The sequence below is a fragment of the Natator depressus genome, chromosome 17, assembly GCF_965152275.1.
Source record: "Natator depressus isolate rNatDep1 chromosome 17, rNatDep2.hap1, whole genome shotgun sequence".
Taxonomy (NCBI): Eukaryota; Metazoa; Chordata; order Testudines; family Cheloniidae; genus Natator; species Natator depressus.
In genome coordinates, this window is record NC_134250.1 from 22,736,772 (window position 1) to 22,761,185 (window position 24,414).

General features: G+C 47.1%; 1 protein-coding gene across 1 annotated transcript in view; it reads left to right on the top strand.

Moving 5' to 3' along the window:
• LOC142000578 (myeloperoxidase-like) overlaps window positions 1–24,414 on the top strand; it is a 78,280-nt gene that overhangs the window by 15,400 nt on the left and 38,466 nt on the right. The window contains exons 3-6 of the mRNA XM_074974959.1: window positions 14–137; window positions 6,130–6,259; window positions 8,771–8,974; window positions 11,211–11,526. Of these exons, the coding sequence (XP_074831060.1) occupies window positions 14–137; window positions 6,130–6,259; window positions 8,771–8,974; window positions 11,211–11,526 (774 nt within the window). The remainder of the gene's footprint in view (window positions 1–13; window positions 138–6,129; window positions 6,260–8,770; window positions 8,975–11,210; window positions 11,527–24,414) is intronic.

Sequence of the window (24,414 nt, forward strand, 5' to 3'; positions counted from 1 at the left end):
GCTTCTCTTGCAGATGTACTAAGTAGGAAGCAGAAGGAAATTATTTCCAAGGCAACTGGTTGCGACTATCAGATTCGTTCCATTAGGTGCCCGAGGAGTAGCATTTACCGGACCATTACTGGAGAATGCAACAACAGGTAAAGCATTGATTTTTTCATGTGTAATAGAGGGTCTTCAGTGTATATAGTGTCCAGTATAGACACATGAATGTTATCGGTATAACATCATTCCAGCAAGCAGAAACAATTGTATTAGTAGTTATTTGTATTGTGTTAACACTGAGGGGTCCAAGAGAGGTGCTGTACAAACACATAACAAAGAGACTTTAATCTGGAGGAGTGTAGCAGGCTTCGCTCAGGGGCCTATTGGTCAAACTGTGGACAGTCTCTCCAAGACTTGAGGCTGGTCTTCCAGGCAGCCCTGGGGCCCAGCAGCCAAGCCACCATTCATCACCCCCTCCCTGGCCCTGGAATCCTCCGATATCTCTCAGGAGGCCAGGGGAAGAAGGAAGGATAGGGGGATCCGGGCCCTTCCTCGCCACCGAATCCCAGTGAAGGGCCCAACGGAGAGAGGCGAGGGATGGTTCTGACTGCCATTCTGGATCAGCCTTCCCTGTATCACTTCCTACCTCCTTGTTTCCCTTCAGTTTGGGGCATGGCCCAGCCTTCTGCTTCCACAGTGTTGGTAATTCCGGGCTTCAGCTGTGGGTGGGCAGGGATGCTTCCTAGCTCACCCTTGGAATCCAGTTGTCCCCTCTTAGTCAGGGGAAAGGGGATCCCAGCCAGTCCCTGTCCTTCCCCTGTAGATTGCTCTGCCTCAGTGGCTGCAGCCTGTCTGACTTCTTGTAGTCAGTGTCTCCTGCACACACCCTTCTGGAGGGAGGGATAGCTCAATGGTTTGAGCATTGGCCTGCTAAACCCAGGGTTGTAAGTTCAATCCTCAAGGGTGCCATTTAGGGATCTGGGCAAAAATTGGGGATTGGTCCTGCTTTGAGCAGGGGGTTGTACTAGATGATCTGCTGAGGTCCCTTCCAACACTGATATTCTATGATTCTCTGCCAGAACTCCCTTTTAAGCAGGTCTTCCATAGCAAGCATGCCCAGTAGCTGCTGAGGAGCAGGGCTTTCTTGGCCCAATACTGTTCCACCATTCCTTTTACCATGGTGTGAGGTCTGTAAACCGCATCACAAGGAGGTTTGGAATTTCTTTAAGTCAAAGGTGCAAAAATTATCTGGATTTTGCATTACAAGCAAAGGGCAAAGCTTGTAGGGAAGAGCTCCACACGTAACTCGATGAATAACCACCTCAAAGTGATACTAAAACTAAGATGACAGCATACAAGAAATCATAGAAATGTAGACCTGGAAGGGAGCTCAAAAGGTCATCGAGTACATCCCGTCTGTGCTGGGGTAGGGCCAAATAAACCTTGACCATCCCTGACAGGGGTTTGTCCAACTTGTTCTTAAACCCCCCCACTGATGGTGTGACAGGGTCCCCAGGGTGCAACCGGGACTGTGGGACCACTGAGCCCTCTGTCCCACCAACCTGGGGTATCCCTTTCAGACTGTGATGCTGATGTCAAGCAAGAAACCTCTGACAGGCACCGCACTTACACAGACATCCACAGGCAGGGACACATCCAGCTGTATTACATGAATGATCTCCCAGCCACTCATGAACCATCTGTAGGGAGGCTCCAGCCAATTTCTCCCAGCTCCCCAGTCTTACACCCCAGAACTGTTCCATCTTGCAATAGTCAGAAGCCTGACCAGTGTAAGTTCATTATCCAGTTTGGCCCTCCCTCAATGTGGAATGGATACACACTAGCCTTTGTAAACTGAGCTGCTCTGACTCTGTGGGTGCTCCAGGGCTGGAGCACACACGGGGGAAAAATGGTGGGTGCTGAGCACCCACCGGCAGCGCCCCATCAGCTCCCCCGCCAGCGTCTCCCACCTGCTGGCAGCCCCGTGGATCAGCGCCTCTCCCTCCCTCCCCACTCCTCCTGTCCACCGCAATCAGCTGTTTCACAGCATGCAGGAAGCTGGGAAGGAGGGGGAGGAGTGAGGACACGGTGCGCTTGGGGGAGGGGGCGGAACTGGGTGGGAAGAGGCAGGGTGGGGGTGGAGCAGGGGTGGGGCCTTGGGGGAAGAGGTGGAATGGGGGCGGGGCCTGGGGCAGAGGCGGGGCTTGGGCACCCCCTGGCCCTTTGGAAAATGGGCACCTGTGGCTGAGATTTCCCAAGCACTTCAACCAAAACACATTTTGTTTTAGGTAAAATATAAACACATTTATTAAGTACAAAAAATAGATTTTAAGTTATTATAAGTAGCAGGCATAGAGATCAGAGTTGGTTACTTAAGAAAGAAAAATAAATTTGCAGTCTAATTTCTAAAAACTAAGCAGGATTTGAATCAGTGTCTCACCCTGACAGATGATACAAGCAGGTTCCAGATCCTCCATACAAAAACTGGTAATATATTTTATTGGACCCACATGGCTACAACACTGCAAACAAAGGCAGATCATGTCAGACTAATCTGAAATCTCTCTTTGATAAAATGGATGATTTCTTTCATAAGGGAAATGCAGTAGATCTAATTTATCTGGACTTCAGTAAAATATTAGACACAGTACCACATGGGAAACTATTAACATAGATTTCAGAGTAGCAGCCGTGTTAGTCTGTATTCGCAAAAAGAAAAGGAGGACTTGTGGCACGTTAGAGACTAACAAATTTATTTGAGCATAAGCTTTCATGAGCTACAGCTCACTTCATCGGATGCATTCAGTGGAAAATACAGTAGGGAGATTTATATACTTAGAAAACATGAAACAATGGGTGTTACCATACACACTGTAACGAGAGTGATCACTTAAGGTGAGCTATTACCAGCAGGAGAGCGGGGCAGGGGGGGAACCTTTTGTAGTGATAATCAAGGTGGGCCATTTCAAGCAGTTGACAAGAATGTCTGAGGAACAGTGGGGGGTGGGGGGGGGAATAAAAAAGGGGAAATAGTTTTACTTTGTGTAATGACCCATCCACTCCCAGTTTTTATTCAAGCCTAAGTTAATTGTATCCAGAGTGCAAATTAATTCCAATTCAGCAGTCTCTCATTGGAGTCTGTTTTTGATATAGAGAAGATGGGGACTGGTACTGGAATTGAGAGGTGGGTAAGGAACTGGCTGAAAGGGAAATGACAATGGGTTGTGCTGAAAGGGAAACTATCAGTCTGGAGGGAGGTTGCCAGTGGAGTTCCTCAAGGATAAGCCTTGGGAACGAGCTTATTCAATATTTTCATTAATGACCTTGACACAAAAAAGTAGAAGTGCCTGAATGACATTTGTGGATGACACAAAGTTTGGTGGCATCTTCTATACAGAGGAGGATCGGAATATTACACAGGAAGCACTGGATGATCTGGAGGACTGAAGTAATAGCAGTGGGATGAAATGTAATGTAATGGTACAAAGGGCAAGGTCATGCACTCAGGGACTAACAACAAGAATTTCTGCTGTAAGTTGTGGGTTGGTCAGTTGGAAATGACAGAAGAGGAGAAAGACCTGGATGTTTTACTCAGTCACAAGAAATCTGAGCCACCAATGTGATGCAGTTGTAGAAAAAGAGAAAGGAGATCCTAGGCTGCATTAGATACTTCTTCCAGGGGTATGACTACACTGCAAGAACTGCAGCGACACAACTGCAGCGCTGCAGCAGTGCCACCTTAGCACTATAGTGTAGACACTTACTACAGCAATGGAGGGTGTTTTTCCATCAGTGTAGTAAATACTCCATTCAAGAGGCAGTAGCTAAGTGGATGGAATTTTCCAAAGCACCTAAACTAGTTACGCACCTGACTCCTATTGAAAGTTAGGTGTCTAAACACCTTTGGAAGTCTAACCCTTAAGTTCTGAAATACCTTTGTCACTTTTGAAAATGGAATTTAAGGCCCGATTTTCAAAGGTCTTGAAGCATCTAAAGGTGCACATAGGTGCCTAGTGGGATTTCCCAAACCACCTCAGTGCCTAATGCCCATTGAGAAAAATCCCACTAGGTGCCTATCTGCCTCTTTAGGCACCCAACTACCATTAGGAATCTGGCCCCTAGTGACAGATGTAGCCATCAGGACTAGCACCCGGCTCTCTGTCATGGACAAATATTATCTCACACAGGAGTTTTTTCTCATTAAAATGTCCTGAGCATTCTGCAGTTTTGTGTATTGTAAAAATACACCAATCTATGGTCCTTTCAGGTACATGGTTAATGGTGACATGTTCATTTTAGGTGTATTGCATGACTTCAGTGGGAGTTAGGGTCCAGATTTTCAAAGGATTTAGGTGCCTAATTATGCAGATAGGTGTCCAATGGGGCACCTAAATCCTGTTGGGAGCTCTAAACCTCTGGCTCCTAGAGCTGTGGGGGAGGTGAGCAGGAAGAGCATAGGGCAGTGGTGGGCAACCTGTGGCCTGTCATAAATATAAAGGGAAGGGTAAACCCCTTTAAAATCCCTCCTGGCCAGAGGAAAAATCCTCTCACCTGTAAAGGGTTAAGAAGCTAAAGGTAACCTCGCTGGCACCTGACCAAAATGACCAATGAGGAGACAAGATACTTTCAAAAGCTGGGAGGAGGGAGAGAAACAAAGGGTCTGTGTCTGTCTGTATGCTGCTTTTGCCGGGGATAGACCAGGAATGGAGTCTTAGAACTTTAGTAAGTAATCTAGCTAGGTATGTGTTAGATTATGATTTCTTTAAATGGCTGAGAAAAGAACTGTGCTGAATAGAATGACTATTCCTGTCTGTGTGTCCTTTTTGCAACTTAAGGTTTTGCCTAGAGGGATTCTCTATGTTTTGAATCTAATTACCCTGTAAGGCATCTACCATCCTGATTTTACAGAGGTGATTTCTTTACTTCTATTAAAAGTCTTCTTGTAAGAAAAGTGAATGCTTTTTCATTGTTCTCAGATCCAAGGATTTGGGTCTGTGGTCACCCATGCAAATTGGTGAGGATTTTTACCAAACCTTCCCCAGGAAGTGGGGTGCAAGGGTTGGGAGGATTTTGGGGGGAAAGACGTGTCCAAACTACATTTCCCAGTAAACCCAGTTAGAGTTTGGTGGTGGCAGTGGAGATCCAGGGACAAAGAATAAAATTAATTTGTACCTTGGGGAATTTTTAACCTAAGCTGGTGAAAGTAAGCTTAGGAGGTTTTCATGCAGGTCCCCACATCTGTACCCTAGAGTTCAGAGTGGGGGAGGAACCTTGACATGGCCCATCAAGGTAATCCACTGGCAGGCCACCAGACAGTTTGTTTACATTTGCATGGCCGCCTACAGCTCCCAGTGGCTGTGGTTTGCTGTTCCCGGCCAATTGGAGCTGCAGGAACGTGCTGGCTGCTGCTTCCCGCAGCTCCTATTGGCCAGGAATGGCAAACCGTGGCCACTGGGAGCTGCGAGCAGCCATGCAAATGTAAACAAACTGTCTGGCGGCCTGCCAGCGGATTACTCTGATGGCCCGCATGTGGCCTGCGGGCCGCAGGTTGCCCACCACTGGCATAGGGGCTCTTTGCCTCACCTGCAGCAAGGCTGGAAGGCTCTTGTCAATTTCACAGGCAGCCAGGAAGCCAAAAAATTGCCTTTCAGCTCTCCCAAAAGAGAAAGTTTCTTTAAATCCCTTCCCTTGAAAAAAATAATGTTTTTGATATTTTGTCTTGGCTTGGGATGAAAACGTTTCTAAAAACACACATTTTTCCATGGGAATGGATTCCCATTTTTGGATCAGCTCTCGTTGTGAGCACAGGTATATTGAGGGTTGTGAGGCACTCATACTGCCGTGATGGAGACCATATAAGTAGCTTAGGTTTAAATTCTGAATTACAAATGTGAATATAACAACAACATGAGGATTCGTCCTTTTACCTCAGTATTAACCACAGCCTGCGCTAAGAGACTTTGAGTCTTTGCCTCGGAGGTTTGTCTGTCCACAATATAGCTGTTGCCTCTGAACCCGAAAACGATTTCTTTCTATCGTTCAAGCAATTCAACTTAGGTTCCCAGGAGAAAAAGAAATTCTGCTTCTCTGCAGGGCGTGTCCTTTCTGAAATAGTTTACTTGTTTGTTTTTCTTCCCAATGTTCCAGGAAGCATTCTTATTTTGGAGCTTCCAATCACGGATATGCCCGATGGCTCCCGGCAGAGTATGAGGATGGAGTGTCTCTTCCCAGAGGATTAACTGAAGGAAAACTTTACAATGGATTTCCGCTCCCACTGGTACGAGTCTGTGAGGTCGTTTGATTCCTTGTTTAATCAATGACTCCCATATTTCAGACCTGTCCATGGCTGGGGGAAGTGCTCCCTGGGTAGAGGCCCAGGCCAGGCTACTGCCCCATTTAAGTCTATGCTGAGGGCACAAGTGAGGCTTAAGCAGTACATATGTCTTGTGCTGGGCTGTGTTGCTTCGAGCGCTCCACACACCTTCATACCTTGGCAGGTGCTGCATGTGCAGGGAATTCATGCACACCGAATAGCATTCCTGTTACCCTCCTGTGGAGAAGAAAGCGCTCATTGGATCAACATTTTCGGGGGGTTGCTCAACCGCAGCTCTGCCCCAGGCCCCATCCCAAGTCCACCCCTTCCCCCAAGGCCTCATCCTGTCTCTTCCCGCCCCTTCCGCCCCTCCCCTGAGCTCCCCACCCTCACTCTGCTCCCTCCCCCCAGCACCTCCTGCATGCTGTTGAGGAGCTGGTTGTGGGGGATGGGAGGTGCTGGCGGGTGGGGGAGGAGCAGCCACGAATGAGTGCTGAGCACCCACTGCTTTTTTCCAGAGGGTGCTCCAGCCCTGGAGCATCCACAGAGTCGGCACCTGGGCTTGCACTCTGCATGGGGTGAATTTCGCCCCAAATGGATATGCCAGTTCTGTGCCCCGGGCATTGGTGTCTGTAAGGTGGGGTTACTCCTGCATCTCCACCTTCCTAAGGCGCTTTGAGACCCACTGAGGCCTGAGAATGGTGTCAATGCATTGCATCACTAGCAAGCATTCTCATTCTCTCATTCAAACAGTTTATGTTCTTCCTTTCATACTCAGAGATCCTGGGTTCAAACCCTTCAGACTCCCTGACATTCTACTTCTGTCAAGCAAATAACCCACTGGCAACATGTGTGTCATGCCCAGTCCAGAAGTCCGTCCACACAGAGGACCTGAGGAAGGAATCTGTGTAGCTTGAAAGCTTGTCTGACTCACCAACTGACGGTCTAATAAATGATATTCCTCACCCACCTTGTCTCTCTCATAGCCTGGGGCTGACACGGCTACAACAACACTGCATACACACAGAGGACAATAGCCTACTACCGCTCTAAGCTAAAGGAGCAACTCCTTCAGCTGAAGAATAAGAGATCTATGTTCAAATCCTGCTGCTAACCCAAGCTCCTGGGTTACTACAGCTGCACATGATGGAATTGTGTTTCTTCAGGGTCTTTAAATTCTAGGAAATTCTATACCAGAAAATATTGTTAAAAGAAGGTTGCAAAGTTGAGCCCTCAAAAGTGAGGGAATGCCAGAATCACAGTCGCCAGCTTCTTTCACGCCCCAGTGGTGCTCAAACCACCACTCTGCTCCACCCGAGGCCCTGCCCCCACTCCCACCTCTTCCTGCCCCCACTCCACTCCGGTCCCACCTCTTCCTGCCCAGTTCCACCCCATCCCCTGAGTGTGCCCTGTCCCCGCTCCCCCCCACCCGAGTGTCTCCTGTAAGCCATGAAATAGCTGTTCGTGGAGTGCGGGAGGTGCTGGGAGGGAGGAGGAGGAGTTGATCCAGGCTTCTGGTGGATGGGAGGCGCTGAGGGGAAGTGGCGGGAGCTGATTGGAGCACCCATGGAGTCGGTGCCTATGCCCAGAATGAACCCAGCACTCCCACTCCTTCTGGGTCATCCAGCTTGCACTCTCTCCCACTGCTCTGACCCTCAGCTCTGTGGAGAAGTCGAGGGGAGAGCATCCACAGTACCACAATGGCAGAAGCGCTTCCCTTCCTCACAGAGGGGAGAGATCTGTTCACAAAGGGCGTCTTTCATGTGCAGATGGGGGGTGATGATCTCAGTCTGGCGTCAACACACATGACTGAATACACGCAGGGAGCAGATTGGTTGAGTAGGGAAGTTCCATTTTAAGAGGCACTGTTCAGAGTAAAACCAGACTGTAACGCTTTCCTCCTCTTCCTCCTCACCATCATGGTGTACTGTGGTTGTGCCTAGGACCCCAGTCATCAGTCAGAACCCCATTGTGCTAGGCACTGTGCAAACAGAACAAACATCTTCCAATCTAAATATAAGACGATGCAAAAGGTGGACACAGACAGACAGATGGGGAGCACAATGCAACATCACAGGGCAGCATGATGGATAGGGTCTCGGCTCACCAGCTGCCTAAACACTACCTAGTTTTTTGTAGGCATGATGGCAAAGGAGAGTTTGAAGAGGGGTTTTGATGGAGGACAGTGAAGTGCTTTGCAGGTGTTTTACAGGGAGCTTCTCCCAGTTGCTGAATGGCAGCAAGGGAGAAAGCACAAAGCTGCTTCTTTAAAGATTCCAGTGGGTGACGAAGGCTGCATCATTGGCAGTTCATTGAACTTCATCACTGATGTTCAGAAATTGACTTTCAGCATAACAAAGTGTTGTGTCTGATACTTTCCTGAGGTCTACCCCTAAAGTTACAGCACTTCCCCTATGGAGCTAAACACGTTCACTGTGTCTCAATCATAAATGTTTTTGTTTTGATTCTATGCAGGTTCGAAAAGTGTCAAATGAAATAATTCACACAGCCAATGAGAATGTCACGCAAGACCAGGAGCGCTCTCTCATCTTCGTGCAGTGGGGTCAGTGGGTTGACCACGATTTGGACTTAGCCCCTTTCACTACTACAAAAATCGACAATAAAGAAGTTCATTGTGAGACCAGTTGCACCTTTGAGCCACCTTGCTTCCCAATTAAGGTACAACTACAACCTTGACTCCCTTCCTTCTTTGCAGGGCTCTAAGCCTGAGACTAGTTTAGAAAGTTAGACCCAGAAAGACTTTATGGTGAAAGAATAGAGAGAGCAAAGACATGAATTCTTGAAAGAGCCTAAAGCACCTAGAACATTGTATATATTACAGGGGAGCTGGAAGTAACCCCTATATTTAGGTTGCCTAACACACTCCTGTCTGCAGGGATTGGTTTCCAAACCCAGCAGTATCACCCTTGTGGTGAGAGTCTGCAGCCATGATAGGCCAGTGGCGAGAGTTTGCAGGGTGTGAGGTAGGGGAACCTGGGCCCTCCCTGCTCCATCAGAGGCCCTGTGACTGGCAGGTCAGATACACAGCCTGGGGCAGACCCCCCCAAGCCTGCTCCCTGGGTCACTTCCTACCCCAGCCTCTGCCCCTCCAAAGTCACAGCAGAGTCTGCTTATGGACTCACTGAATAGGGTTTCTCCCTGGCAGTGATCCGAAGATTCTTCTCCATCAATCGCAGCCCACTGCTCCCGGTCTCCCCAGGGCCCTCCAGCAGCTCAGCAGATGGGTCTGGTCCAAGTGGTGGGAGCTCCTGTAGCCTCTCTGTAGGAGCTAACTACGTAGAACTGCTCCCTTCTTTATCTACCCTGACACAACTGGGCTGCTCCCTTTCGAGCTCTGCCTCCATTGTGAGCAGGCCCCGCAGGTGCAGCTGGCCTGGGCCTTCTGGGCTACTCATTAACCCTTGGTTCCCCAGTATGGGGCATGTACACCCCATCACAATTCCATCATAAAATACTCTTGCAAGGTTTTGTGAGAAGCTCTTCTAGCTCCATTGTTTGCAGTTGGCTTTTGAAATTTGGCACAGCGAAAGCTCTGGAGCCAGAGAAGTGCCTGTTCATTGCCCTGTGTAATTCTGTTCACGTTTTGCTGAGATACAATAAATAGTTGAAAAAATGGCCATTTCCCCTCTGTCACTTTCATTCTTCAGAAAAATGTTGGTAGCCTGCTGAAAAAGTAACTGAACAGCACATGCGAAGGCGGGGCCCACACTGCTGCCAAAGAAACAGTCGCCACCGTACTGCGAATGTCTATCAGCTGAAAAAGGGGATTGTGGGGAGAGACAGACTGGGATGCTGCACCCACCACCTTCCCCAAGGCAAAGAAGACAGGGAATTACTTGCATAAAAACTACATTAAATGAACACTATTTAGACTGCAAAGTCAAGCAATCCAAAGTTTAAAAATACCAGAATTCAGGTTGTCCATGCAGCCTTTACTCTGTCCCCTGGCACATAGTGATCATGCTACAGTCTTTTATTATGTGATAAAATACTATTTTTTCTAGGATTCGTTTAGTGCACAGAATGGACACACAAAAGGTAGAGTAAAGAGCAGCCATAAAATTTGTCATTTCCTAACTTTTGAGTGCTTGACTTTGTGATCTAAATAATATTCTTTAAACATAGTTGGGTTTTTTGTTTAATTGGGTTGTTTGAGAGTAGGGTTGTATGTAATATTTTTATAAATCAGGAAAAGAACTCGGGCATCACTGTGGACATTTCAATGAAAACCTCTGCTCCATATGCAGCTGTGGTCAAAAAAGGAAACATGATGTTATGATGCATAAAGAATGGGATGGAGAAAATGACAGAAAAAATATAAGGGCCGTATATAAATCAATAGACTTTGGAACTTACTGATACTAGATGATGAATGTAGCAAGATACAAAGAGGGATATGCATAACAAGAGCATCCAGAGTGAGAATAGTTAATGCTAAGAAAATTTTTGACAAGGTTCTAAAAAATCCTACTTCAGATTTTAAACTGATCTTTTACTGTTAGGGATTAGAATGAGACCTTCATGGGGGCAGATTATCTCATGACTGCCTACTGCAGGGTTCATGGCACCTTGCTTTGAATCATCTGCTATTGAACACTGTCAGAGACAGGTCATTAGATTAGATGTACCATGAGTCTGGTCCAATCTGTGAATTCCCCTGTTGCTATTTTCATACATAATAAGAATAGATAATGCCTTTGGAACATTTGTAGATTCATCGATTCTAAGGCCAGGGTGTATTGTGATCACCTAGTCTGACCTCCTGTATAACATAGGCCATAGATCTTCCCTAGAATAATTCCGTTTGAACTAGGGAATATCTTTTTAAAAAATCCAATCTTTATCAACACCTCGACACTTTAAATTGGGAGTAATTCTCTTTTGTTTTCTACAGATTCCCCCTCATGATCCACGAATTAAGAACCCAAATACTTGTATGCCATTCGTCCGTACAGCTCCAGTGTGCAATGCCAGAACATTTGTGCGAGAGCAGATCAATGCAATCACCTCATTCATGGATGCCAGCATGGTGTATGGCAGTGAAGTACCTCTAGCTAAGAGTCTTAGGAATCAGACAAACCAGCTTGGTTTGATGGCGCTGAACCAGAACTTTACGGATGCAGGGTTGGGATTACTGCCCTTTGAGAACAAATCCCAAAGCCTCTGTTTATTCACAAACAAGATCATGAATATCCCCTGTTTTAAAGCAGGTAAGTCGTGTGCCTGGAGCACAATTAATTTTCTGAAGTGAGCTGCAGAGAAACTTAGCAGTCCCTGAGACAAACATAATGAGACATCAGAAACTATTGTGTAAAAGTATTGTGTAAGAAAAATGGGGGGAACCATGAAAATGACAAAACTGAAAATGGAAACGGAAATGTTTTAAGCCAAAAACATTATTTTCATTTTAAAATGTCATTACAAAACTAAATGAAAAGTTCTAGTCAAAAGAAAAAATCCCCACAGAAAACCCATCATTTTTTGGTGAAAAAATTTCAAACGGTCATTTTCCCATGAAAATTTTTGAGTTTTTCAATCAGTTTTTGTAATTTCCTAGTTTGTTTTTTTCAACAGACAAACAAAACAACTGTAACACCTCTTCTTGCACATCATCAACAGCAGGGTTTGTTCCAGGGTCTGGAACTTTTTGTACTTCAGCATAGACTAGTACCAGTGACATGGAAGGGCGACTGCACTATGTGGAAGCAATAGTAAGCCATTTTTCTCTAAAACAATGGTCTAGATATGCAGAAACAGTCTACTTTACTCACGCTGATAGGTTTGGCAAATTCTTTCTAAGAAGTAATGTGGCTAAGAGGATGAGACTGGAGTGGATGAGAAACCTGGGTTCTGTTCCCAGCTCTGTGAGGATGATGTTATGAAACCTCTGTTCTTTTTTCTGTGAAAGGGGAGGTCTGACACCTGAGTCTTTGTTTAGTAGTAAGAATTATGAAGTGCATAAAATTATTAATGCCAGTTAATAGGAGAAGTGAGGTTAGAATCTATGGCGATAGGCAAAGGTACCTATCCCTCAGCTGAAGGATTAGAGGGAAGAAGAGATCACCTTGGAGATTCAAGGCTGCATATCTGCTTTAAGAACGGCCATACTGGGTCAAACCAAAGGTCCATCTAGCCCAGTATCATGTCTTCCAACAGTGGCCAATGCCAGGTGTCCCAGAGGGAATGAACAGAACAGATAATCATCAAGTGATCCATCCCCTGTTGCCATTTCCACCTTCTGGCAAACAGAGGCTAGGGACACCATCCCTGCACATCCTGGCTAATAGCCATTGAAGGACCTATCCTCCATGAATTTATCTAGCTCTTTTTTTAATCCTTTTATAGTCTTGGACTTCACAACATCCTCTGGCAAGGAGTTCCACAGGTTGACTGTGCATTGTGTGAAAAAATACTTCCTTTCATTTATTTTAAATCTGCTGCCTATTAATTTCATTTGGTGACCCCTAGTTATTCTGTTATCAGAAGGAGTAAATAACACTTCCTTAATTACTTTTTCTACACCATCATGATTTTATAGACCTCAATCATATCCCCCCTTATTCGTCTTTTTTCCAAGCTGAAAAGTCCCAGTCTTATTAATATCTCCTGATATGGCAGCCGTTCCATACCCCTAATCATTTTTGTTGCTCTTTTCTGAACCTTTCTAATTCCAATATATCTTTTTTGAGAAGGGGCGGCCACATATGCATGCAGTATTCAAGATGTGGGCGTACCAGGGATTTATATAGAGGCAATATGATATTTTCTGTCTTATTCGTGTGGCAAATTGCCGGCACTGCTATGATGGGTCTCGCACTTTCTCTTCTTGGGGGACGTTCAGGGCACCGCTTCTTCCCCCTGAACTGGGGTATTAAATGCCCCACTAGTGTCCTAGAGGAGGGGAGTGGAGAGAGGCCTGCCCTCTACTCTGGGTCCCAGCCCAGGGGCCCTAGGGATAGCGGTAAACTGCTTGAACTAGCGGTTCCTTCTCCTGGGCTACTTCCCTCTCCTGCCCTTCAGCTTGTGGGGCTTCCTGCCCTCCCTCTGCACAAACCAGGTGTCCCTTCATAGAATCATAGAATATCAGGGTTGGAAGGGACCTCAGGAGGTCATCTAGTCCAACCCCCTGCTCAAAGCAGGACCAATCCCCAACTAAATCATCCCAGCCAGGGCTTTGTCAAGCCTGACCTTAAAAACTTCTAAGGAAGGAGATTCCACCACCTCCCTAGGTAACGCATTCCAGTGTTTCACCACTCTCCTAGTGAAAACGTTTTTCCTAATATCCAAACTAAACCTCCCCCACTGCAACTTGAGACCATTACTCCTTGTCCTGTCATCCGCTACCACTGAGAATAGTCTAGATCCATCCTCTTTGGAACCCCCTTTCAGGTAGTTGAAAGCAGCTATCAAATCCCCCCTCATTCTTCTCTTCCGCAGACTAAACAATCCCAGTTCCCTCAGCCTCTCCTCATAAGTCATGTGTTCCAGTCCCCTAATAATTTTTGTTGCCCTCCGCTGGACGTTTTCCAATTTTTCCACATCCTTCTTGTAGTGTGGGGCCCAAAACTGGACACAGTACTCCAGATGAGGCCTCACCAATGTCGAATAGAGAGGAACGATCACGTCCCTCAATCTGCTGGCAATGCCCCTACTTATACATCCCAAAATGCCATTGGCCTTCTTGGCAACAAGGGCACACTGTTGACTCATATCCAGCTTCTCGTCCACTGTAACCCCTAGGTCCTTTTCTGCGGAACTGCTGCCGAGCCACTCGGTCCCTAGTCTGTAGCGGTGCATTGGATTCTTCCGTCCTAAGTGCAGGACTCTGCACTTGTCCTTGTTGAACCTCATCAGATTTCTTTTGGCCCAATCCTCTAATTTGTCTAGGTCCCTCTGTATCCTATCCCTACCCTCCAGTGTATCTACCTCTCCTCCCAGTTTAGTGTCATCTGCAAACTTACTGAGGGTGCAATCCACACCATCCTCCAGATCATTTATGAAGATATTGAACAAAACCGGCCCCAGGACCGACCCTTGGGGCACTCCACTTGATACTGCCTGCCAACTAGACATGGAGCCATTGATCACTACCCGTTGAGCCCACCAATCTAGCCAACTTTCTATCCACCTTATAGTCCATTCATCTAGCCCATACTTCTTTAACTTGCTGGGAAGAATACTGTGGGAGACCATGTCAAAAGCTTTGCTAAAGTCAAGGAACAATATGTCCACTGCTTTCCTCTCATCAACAGAGCCAGTTATCTTGTCATAGAAGGCAATTAGATTAGTGAGGCATGACTTGCCCTTGGTGAATCCATGCTGACTGTTCCTGATCACTTTCCTCTCCTCTAAGTGCTTCAGAATTGATTCCTTGAGGACCTGCTCCATGATTTTTCCAGGGACTGAGGTGAAGCTGACTGGCCTGTAGCTCCCAGGATCCTCCTTCTTCCCTTTTTTAAAGATGGGCACTACATTAGCCTTTTTCCAGTCGTCCGGGACTTACCCCGATCACCATGAGTTTTCAAAGATAATGGCCAATGGCTCTGCAATCACATCCGCCAACTCCTTTAGCACTCTCAGATGCAGCGCATCCGGCCCCATGGACTTGTGCTCGTCCAGCTTTTCTAAATCGTCCCGAACCACTTCTTTCTCCACAGAGGGCAGGTCACCTCCTCCCCATACTGTGCTGCCCAGTGCAGTAGTCTGGGAGCTGACCTTGTTCGTGAAGACAGAGGCAAAAAAAGCATTGAGTAAATTAGCTTTTTCCACATTCTCTGTCACCAGGTTGCCTCCCTCATTCAGTAAGGGGCCCACACTTTCCTTGACTTTCTTCTTATTGCTAACATACCTGAAGAAACCCTTCTTGTTTCTCTTAACATCTCTTGCTAGCTGCAACTCCAGGTGTGATTTGGCCTTCCTGATTTCACTCCTGAATGCCTGAGCAATATTTTTATACTCTTCCCTGGTCATTTGTCCAAATCTTCCACTTCTTGTAAGTTTCTTTTTTGTGTTTAAGATCAGCAAGTATTTCAGTGTTAAGCCAAGCTGGTTGCCTGCCATATTTAGTATTCTTTCTACACATTGGGATGATTTGTCCCTGTAACCTCAATAAGGATTCTTTAAAATACAGCCAGCTCTCCTGGACTCCTTTCCCCCTCATGTTATTCTCCCAGGGGATCCTGCCCATCCGTTCCCTGAGGGAGACAAAGTCTACTTATCTGAAGTCCAGGGTCTGTATTCTGCTCCTCTCCTCTCTTCCCTGTGTCAGGATCCTGAACTTGACCATCTCATGGTCCCTGCCTCCCAGGTTCCCATTCACTTTTGCTTCCCCTACTAATTCTTCCCAGTTTGTGAGCAGCAGGTCAGGAAGAGCTCTGCCCCTAGTTGGTTCCTCTAGCATTTGCACCAGGAAATTGTCCCCTACACTTGCCAAAAACTTCCTGGATTGTCTGTGCACCGCTGTATTGCTCTCCCAGTAGATATCAGGGTGATTGAAGTCTCCCATGAGAACCAGGGCCTGCGATCTAGTAACTTCCGTGAGTTGCTGAAAGAAAGCCTCGTCCACCTCATCCCCCTGGTCCAGTGGTCTATAGCAGACTCCCACCACGACATCACCCTTGTTGCTCACACTTCTAAACTTAATCCAGAGACACTCAGGTTTTTCTGCAGTTTCATACCAGAGCTCTGAGCAGTCATACTGCTCCCTTACATACAATGCAACTCCCCCACCTTTTCTGCCCTGCCTGTCCTTCCTGAACAGTTTATGACATTACTCCAGTCATGTGACAGTACTCCAGTCATGTGAGTTATCCCACCAAGTCTCTATTATTCCAATCACATCATAATTCCTTGACTGTGCCAGGACTTCCAGTTCTCCCTGCTTCTTTCCCAGGCTTCTTGCATTTGTGTATAGGCACCTGAGATAACTCGCTGATCGTCCCTCTTTCTCAGTATGAGGCAGGAGCCCTCCCCTCTCACACGCTCCTGCTCATGCTTCCTCCCGGTATCCCACTTCCCCACTTACCTCAGGGCTTTGGTCTCCTTCCCCCGGTGAACCTAGTTTAAAGCCCTCCTCACTAGGTTAGCCAGCCTGCTTGCGAAGATGCTCTTCCCTCTCTTCGTTAGGTGGAGCCCGTCTCTGCCTAGCACTCCTCCTTCTTGGAACACCATCCCATGATCTAAGAATCCAAAGCCTTCTCTCCGACACCACCTGCATAGCCATTCATTGACTTCCACGATTCGACGGTCTCTACCCAGGCCTTTTCCTTCCACGGGGAGGATGGACGAGTAGACCACTTGCACCTCAATCTCTTTTATCCTTCTTCCCAGAGCCACGTAGTCTGCAGTGATCCGCTCAAGGTCATTCTTGGCAGTATCATTGGTGCCCATGTGGAGAAGCAGGAAGGGGTAGCGATCTGAGGACTTGATGACTCTTGTTAGTCTCTCCGTCACATCCTGAATCCTAGCTCCTGGCAAGCAGCACACTTCTTGGTTTTCCCGGTCGGGGTGGCAGATAGATGACTCAGTTCCCCCTCGGGTCTTGGTCTTCTTACCCCACCTCAGCACTTTTCCAAACTCTCCTCTGCTTCCCTCCAAACTGCTCTCTGCTCCAGCACCAAACCACTCTGCTTCAACCCCTCCTTCTGTCTGATTGAAGCAGTGGTTTTTATCAGGTGACTGGCTTCAGGTGCTCTAATTGGCTTCTGGAGTTTTAATTGGCTTCAGATGCTTTAATTAATCTATAGCAAACTTTCTTTCCTCTACGGGGAATGAGACTCCCTTCTAACACTCTCCTGCTGCCCTCTGGCCATGCTGTATCACATATCCACCCCCCCCACCCCGCTCAACACCATGGGGTTGGGCTACTTGACTAGAGGCAGTGCTGTCATGATAGGCCACCAGCGTTGCCGTGTTGGCTTCCGGCCCTGTGCTGTACCCGGAAATGGAAGGGCTGCAGGGATAGGAACCACCTAGTCACTCTTGCATTCTTCTCCTTGTTTCTGTGCATCCACTGTAGTGGGGCGTGGTCTGTCACAAGGGTAAACCGCCGCCCCAGTAGGTAGTAGCGGAGAGTCTCCATAGCCCATTTTACTGCCAGCCATTCCTTTTCAATGACGGCATACTTTTGTTCCCTGGGGAGGAGTTTCCAGCTGAGGTACAAGATTGGGTGTTCCTCCTCCTCTACCATCTGCGAGAGGACGGCTCCTAGCCCTGCCTCCGAGGCATCTGTCTGTAGGATGAATTCCCTCTCGAAGCCTGGGGCTATGAGTACTGGATAGCAGCAAAGGGCTGTCCTTAAATTTGCAAATGCTCCTTCTGCCGCATCAGTCCACTTTACTATCTCGGGGCCCTGAGCCTTTATCAAATCTGTCAATGGCCCTGCTCTTGTGACGAAATGAGGGATGAATCTCCGATAGTATCCTACTATCCCTAGAAATGCTCTGACCTGCTTTTTGCGGACTGGTCGAGGCCAACCTTGTATTGCCTCCGCTTTGTTCCATTGGGGTTTCACCAAATCTCTCCCTACTACATACCCGAGGTATCTGGCCTCAGCTAGTCCTATCATGCACTTGAGAGGGTTGGCAGTGAGGCCGGCCTTCCGCAGGGCATCTAGCACTGCTTCTACTTTTTCTAGGTGTGTTTACCAGTCAGGGCTATGGATGACTATGTCGTCTAGATAGGTGGTGGCATACTTGGCATGGGGTCACAGCAATTTGTCCATAAGTCATTGGAATGTTGCAGGGGCCTCATGGAGTCCGAAAGGGAGGACAGTGTATTGGAACAGGCCATCGGGTGTAGAGAAGGCAGTCTTTTCCTTGGCATTCTCAGCCAGGGGAATTTTCCAATATCCTTTGGTCACGTCCAGAGTGGTTAGGTATCAGGCCTTGCCTAACTGATCAACTAGCTTGTCAATGTGTGGTATTGGATTGGCATCAAATTGGGATACTTCATTCAACTTCTGGAAGTCGTTGCAAAACCTCAGGGTGCCGTCAGGCTTGGGGACTAGGACAATGAGGCTGGACCACTGGCTGTGGGATTCTTCAATAACCCCGAGTTCCAGCATCTTCTTCACTTCTGTCCTAATTTCTTCCCTTTTAACTTCCGGTATTCGGTGCGGTCTTATCGTCACCCTTACTCCGGGACTGGAGACAATATGATGTTGTACCAGTGTCGTACGGCCTGGCTGTGTACAGAACACATCCTGGTTCCATTGGATCATATCAATGACCTCTGTTCATTGTTCTGGAGTTAACTCAGGAGATATCTTCACCTGCTCCTGTGGGTCGTCTGTCTGGGGTGGAGCTCCCCAAATGACCGGGCACGTCTCTCGGTCACGCCAGGGTTTCAGTAAGTTGATGTGGTAGATTTGCTCTGGCCTTCAGCGGTCTGGTTGTCTGACCTTATAGTTCACCTCCCCAATGGCTTCCACTATCTCATATGATCCATGCCAGCTGGCTAGGAGTTTGCTTTCTGCTATCGGCACTAGCACCATCACCCGTTCCCCCTGCTGAAATCTCTGTACTTTCGCCCCACGGTTGTAATATGTCCGCTGGGCCTCTTGTGCTTTTTCCAAATGTTCTCGTACTATAGGGGTTACTCGAGTTATTCGCTCTCTCATCTGTGTCACGTGCTCAATGACATTCTTTCCTGGATTGGGTTGTTCATCCCAATCTTCCTTGGCAATATCTAACATTCCGCCTGGGTGACGTCCGTATAGTAGTTCAAAGGGAGAGAAACCAGTGGATGCCTGGGGGACTTCCCATATAGCAAACATTAGATATGGTAGAAGGGTATCCCAATCTTTTCCGTCCTGTGCTACCACCTTCCGGATCATACTTTTAAGAGTACGGTTAAACCACTCGACCAGTCCATCTGTTTGTGGATGGTAGACTGAAGTCCATATGGCCTGGATGCGAAGTAGGGTACATAAGTCTTTAATTAATTTTGACATGAAAGGGGTTCCTTGGTCTGTCAGGATCTCCTTAGGGTTGCCCACTCTGGAGTAGTTCTTTTGCTATTGCCTTGGATGTGGGGTTTCTTAAAGGAATGGTTTCTGGATACCATGTGGCATAGTCAAGGATGACTAGTACATTTTGGTGGCCCCATGCCGATCTTTCCAGTGGGCCCACTATGTCCATGGCTATCCTCTCGAAAGGGACTTCAATAATAGGCAAAGGTACTAATGGGGCTCGCAAGTGAGGTTGGGGGCTATGCAACTGGCATTCAGCGCAGGAGGCACAATAGTGCTGGACCTCTGCATGTATTCCTGGCCAATAAAACCTTCTTAGGACTCTATCCAGTATCTTGTCTACTCCTAGATGTCCCTGTACTTTTGGCCTGGGTTAGTTGGTCTTGCCCCGCCAAATTCCCTGAGACCAGCGTGACAGCACTCCTGGAATCTACGAATGCTATGGTCTCAATACCATTCATTTTTGCTAATCTTGTATACCCATGCGAGGTCATTGCGACCCCTAGCAGGCCGATTAGGCCACATTGCTCCCCATGATCCCCTAGATTACATTGCATAGGCTCTTCCCTGTTGGGGCATTGGGCTGCTATATGCCCCAATTTCCCACACTCATAACACCGCTCCCTTATTCCAGTTGCCGCCCTCTGCCTGGGGCTATTTGGCTGGCCCCTCAGCCCTCTCTTCCCAAACCCCCAGGTCCCTTCTTGGCCTCGGGCCATTCCTCGGTGTCTTTCCTCCCAGTTTTGGTTCTCCTGGAGTTCTCGACAGTCTGGGGCCTTGGGTTTGGGACTGGCTTCCTGTTTTGCTGTGTCTTACCCCCTGGGGTCTGGAACAGTTCGCGGGCTGCCAGCTATCTTTCCACGAGGGAGATCAACTCATCATAAGTGAAGGGGTCATTCTGGCCAACCCAAGCCCGGAGGCCTGGTGGTAGCCCCCTCCTATACCGGTCCAGTACCAGGAGCTCCATCATCTTCTCAGAGCTGAGGGCCTCAGGGTGCAGCCATTTCCAGGTCAGGTGGATCAGGTCAAACAATTGCGATTAGGGTGTCTTGTCCTCCGTATACTGCCACTCATGGAACCTCTGGGCTCGCAATGCTGTCGTTACTCCGGATCTGGCCAGGATCTCTGCCTTCAGCTGGGAGTAATCTGCTGCAGACTCCGCGGCCATATCATAGTAGACCTTCTGGGCCTCCCCACAGAGGAACGGGACAAGGATACCAGACTCATAGACTCATAGATAGACTCATAGATATTAAGGTCAGAAGGGACCATTATGATCATCTAGTCTGACCTTCTGCACAATGCAGGCCACAGAATCTCACCCACCCACTCCTGCAATAAACCTCTCGCTTATGTCTGAGCTATGGAAGTCCTCAAATCATGGTTTAAAGACTTCAAGGTGCAGAGAATCCTCCAGCAAGTGACCCGTGTCCCATGCTACAGAGGAAGGCGAAAACCCCCCAGGGCCTCTGCCAATCTGCCCTGGAGGAAAATTCCTTCTTGACCCTAAATATGGCGATCAGCTGAAACCCTGAGCATGTGGGCAAGATTCACCAGCCAGATACCCAGGAAAGAATTCTCTGTAGTAACTCAGATCCCACCCCATCTAACATCCCATCACAGGCCATTGGGCCCATTTACCATGAATAGTTAAAGATCAATTAAGTGCCAAAATCATGTTATCCCATCATACCATCTCCTCCATAAACTTATCGCGTTTAATCTTGAAGCAAGATAGGTCTTTTGCCCCCACTGCTTCCCTTGGAAGTCTATTCCAGAACTTCACTCCTCTGATGGTTAGAAACCTTCTTCTAATTTCAAGTCTAAACTTCCTGATGGCCAGTTTATATCCATTTGTTCTTGTGTCCACATTGGTACCGAGCTTAAATAATTCCTCTCCCTCTTCGGTATTTATCCCTCTGATATATTTATAGAGAACAATCATATCTCCCCTCAACCTTGTTTTGGTTAGGCTAAACAAGCCAAGCTCCTTGAGTCTCCTGTCATAAGACAGGTTTTCCATTCCTCGGATCATCCTAGTAGCCCTTCTCTGTACCTGCTCCAGTTTGAATTCATTTTTCTTAAACATGGGAGACCAGAACTGCACACAGTATTCCAGATGAGGATTCACCAGTGCCTTGTATAATGGTACTAACACCTCCTTATCTCTACTGGAAATACCTCGCCTGATGCATCCCAAGACCGCATTAGCTTTTTTCATGGCCATATCACATTGGCGGCTTATAGTCATCCTGTGATCAACCAATACTCCAAGGTCCTTCTCCTCCTCCGTTACTTCTAATTGATGTGTCCCCAGCTTATAACTAAAATTCTTATGATTAATCCCTAAATGCATGACCTTACACTTCTCACTATTAAATTTCATCGTATTACTATTACTCCAGTTTACAAAGTCACCCAGATCCTCCTGTATGATATCCCGGTCTCTCTCTAAATTGGCAATACCTCCCAGCTTTGTATCATCCGCAGACTTTATTAGCACACTCCCACTTTTTGTGCTGAGGTCAGTAATAAAAAGATTAAATAAGATTGGTCCCAAAACCAATCCCTGAGGAACTCCCCTGGTAACCTCCCTCCAGTCTGACAGTTCACCTTTTAGTATGACCCGCTGTAGTCTCCCTTTTAACCAATTCCTTACCCACCTTTCAATTTTCATATTGATCCCCATCTTTTCCAATTTAACTAATAATTCCCCATGTGGCACCGTATCAAATGCCTTACTGAAATCTAGGTAAATTAGATCCACTGCATTTCCTTTGTCTAAAAAATCTGTTACTTTCTCAAAGAAGGAGATCAGGTTGGTTTGGCATGATCTACCTTTTGTAAAACCATCTTGTATTTTGTCCCATTTACCATTGACCTCAATGTCCTTAACTACTTTCTCCTTCAAAATTTTTTCCAAGACCTTGCATACTACAGACGTCAAACTAACAGGCCTGTAGTTACCTGGATCACTTTTTTTCCCTTTCTTAAAAATAGGAACTATGTTAGCAATTCTCCAGTCATACGGTACAACCCCTGAGTTTACAGATTCATTAAAAATTCTTGCTAATGGGCTTGCAATTTCATGTGCCAATTCCTTTAATATTCTTGGATGAAGATTATCTGGGCCCCCCGATTTAGTCCCATTAAGCTGTTCGAGTTTCGCTTCTACTTCAGATGTGGTAATATCTACCTCCATATCCTCATTCACATTTGTCATGCTACCATTATCCCTAAGATCCTCATTAGCTTTATTAGCTGAGGCAAAGTATTTGTTTAGATATTGGGCCACTGATCTTGGGGCCAGGCCTTCCACAGGGCTGGTCTTTGAAAAGCCAGGAGGTATGCCTCCACATCATTCTCCCGTGTCGTTTTCTGTAGGCAGTGGCTGGCCCGTATGGTCCAGGTCCCATCGCAGTTGCGGTTCAGCTCCATAAGGGCCTTCATCTGGTTCACCAGCTGTTGCAGCAGGGCTGCGGTGGCTTGTATTAGGGCCTTGACCACATTGTCCATCTTAGGGATGGGAGGGTTTTGGCTAACCCTGGTTTAAGTCCCCAGCACGTAGATCCCACTGCTAACACCACGTGTGGCAAATTGCCGGCACTACTATGATGGGTCTCACGCTTTCTCTTCTTGTGTGTGGGGGTTTCAGGGCACCATTTCTTGCCCCTGAACTGGGGTATTAACTGCCCCTCTAGTGTCCTAAAGGAGGGGAGTGGAGAGGGAGGCACCCAGGCCTGCCCTCTACTCTGGGTCCCAGCCCAGGGGCCCTAGGGATAGCGGTAAACCACTTGAACTAGCGGTTCCTTCCCCTGGGCTACTTCCCTCTCCTGCCCTTCAGCTTGTGAGGCTTCCTGCCCTCCCTCTGCACAAACCAGGTGTCCCTTTACCTAGGGTCTTGGTCTTCTTAGCCCACCTCAGCACTTCTCCAAACTCTCCTCTGCTTCCCTCCAAACTGCTCTCTGCTCCAGCACCAAACCACTCTGCTTCAACTCCTCCTCCTGTCTGATTGAAGCAGGGGGGTTTTATTAGGTGACTGGCTTCCGGTGCTTTAATTGGCTTCCGGTGCTTTAATTGGCTTCCGGTGCTTTAATTAATCTATAGCAACCTCTCTTACCTCTACAGGGAATAAGTCTCCCTTCTAACACTCTCCTGCTGCCCTCTGGCCATGCTGTATCACATAATCTATCCCTTTCTTAATGATGCCCAACATTCTGTTGGCTTTTTTGAGTGCCGCTGCACATTGAGTGGGTATTTTCAGAGAATCTTTTTGTAGCTTTTTACAGTCTGCCTGGGACTTAACTATCTTGAGTAGTTTGGTATCATCTGCAAATTTTGCCACCTCACTGTTTACCCCTTTTTTCAGATCATTTATGAATATGTTGAATAGGACTGGTCCCAGTACATACCCCTGGGGTACACCACTATTTACGTCTCTTCATTCTGAAAACTGATCATTTATCCATACCCTTTGCTTCCTATCTTTTAACCAGTTACCAATCCATGAGAGGACCTTCCCTCTTATCCCATGACTGCTTACTTTGCTTAATAGCCTTTGGTGAGGGACCTTGTCAAAGGCTTTCTGAAAATCTAAATACACTATATCCACTGGATCCCCCTTGTCCACATGCTTGTTGACCCCCTGAAAGAATTCTAGTAGATTGGTGAGTCATGATTTCCCTTTAAAAAAACATGTTGACTCTTCCCCAACAAATTATGTTCATCTATGTGTCTGACAATTTTGTTCTTTTTAAAAATTGGCGTCACATTAGCTATCCTCCAGTCATTTGATATAGAAGCTGATTTTAATGACAGGTTACAGACTACAGTTAGTAGTCCTGCAATTTCACATTTGAGTTCCTTCAGAACTCTTGGGTGAATACCATCTGGTCCTGGTGACTTATTACTGTTTAGTTAACCAATTTGTTCCTCCTCTAATGACACCTCAATCTGGGACAGTTCCTCAGATTTGTCACCTAAAAGGAATGGCTCAGGTTTGGGAATCTCCCTCACCTCCTGAACCATGAAGACTGATGCAAAGAATTCATTGAGTTTCTCCGCAATGACCTTATCATCCTTGAGTGCTCCTTAGCATGTTGATCGTCCAGTGGCCCCACTGGTTGTT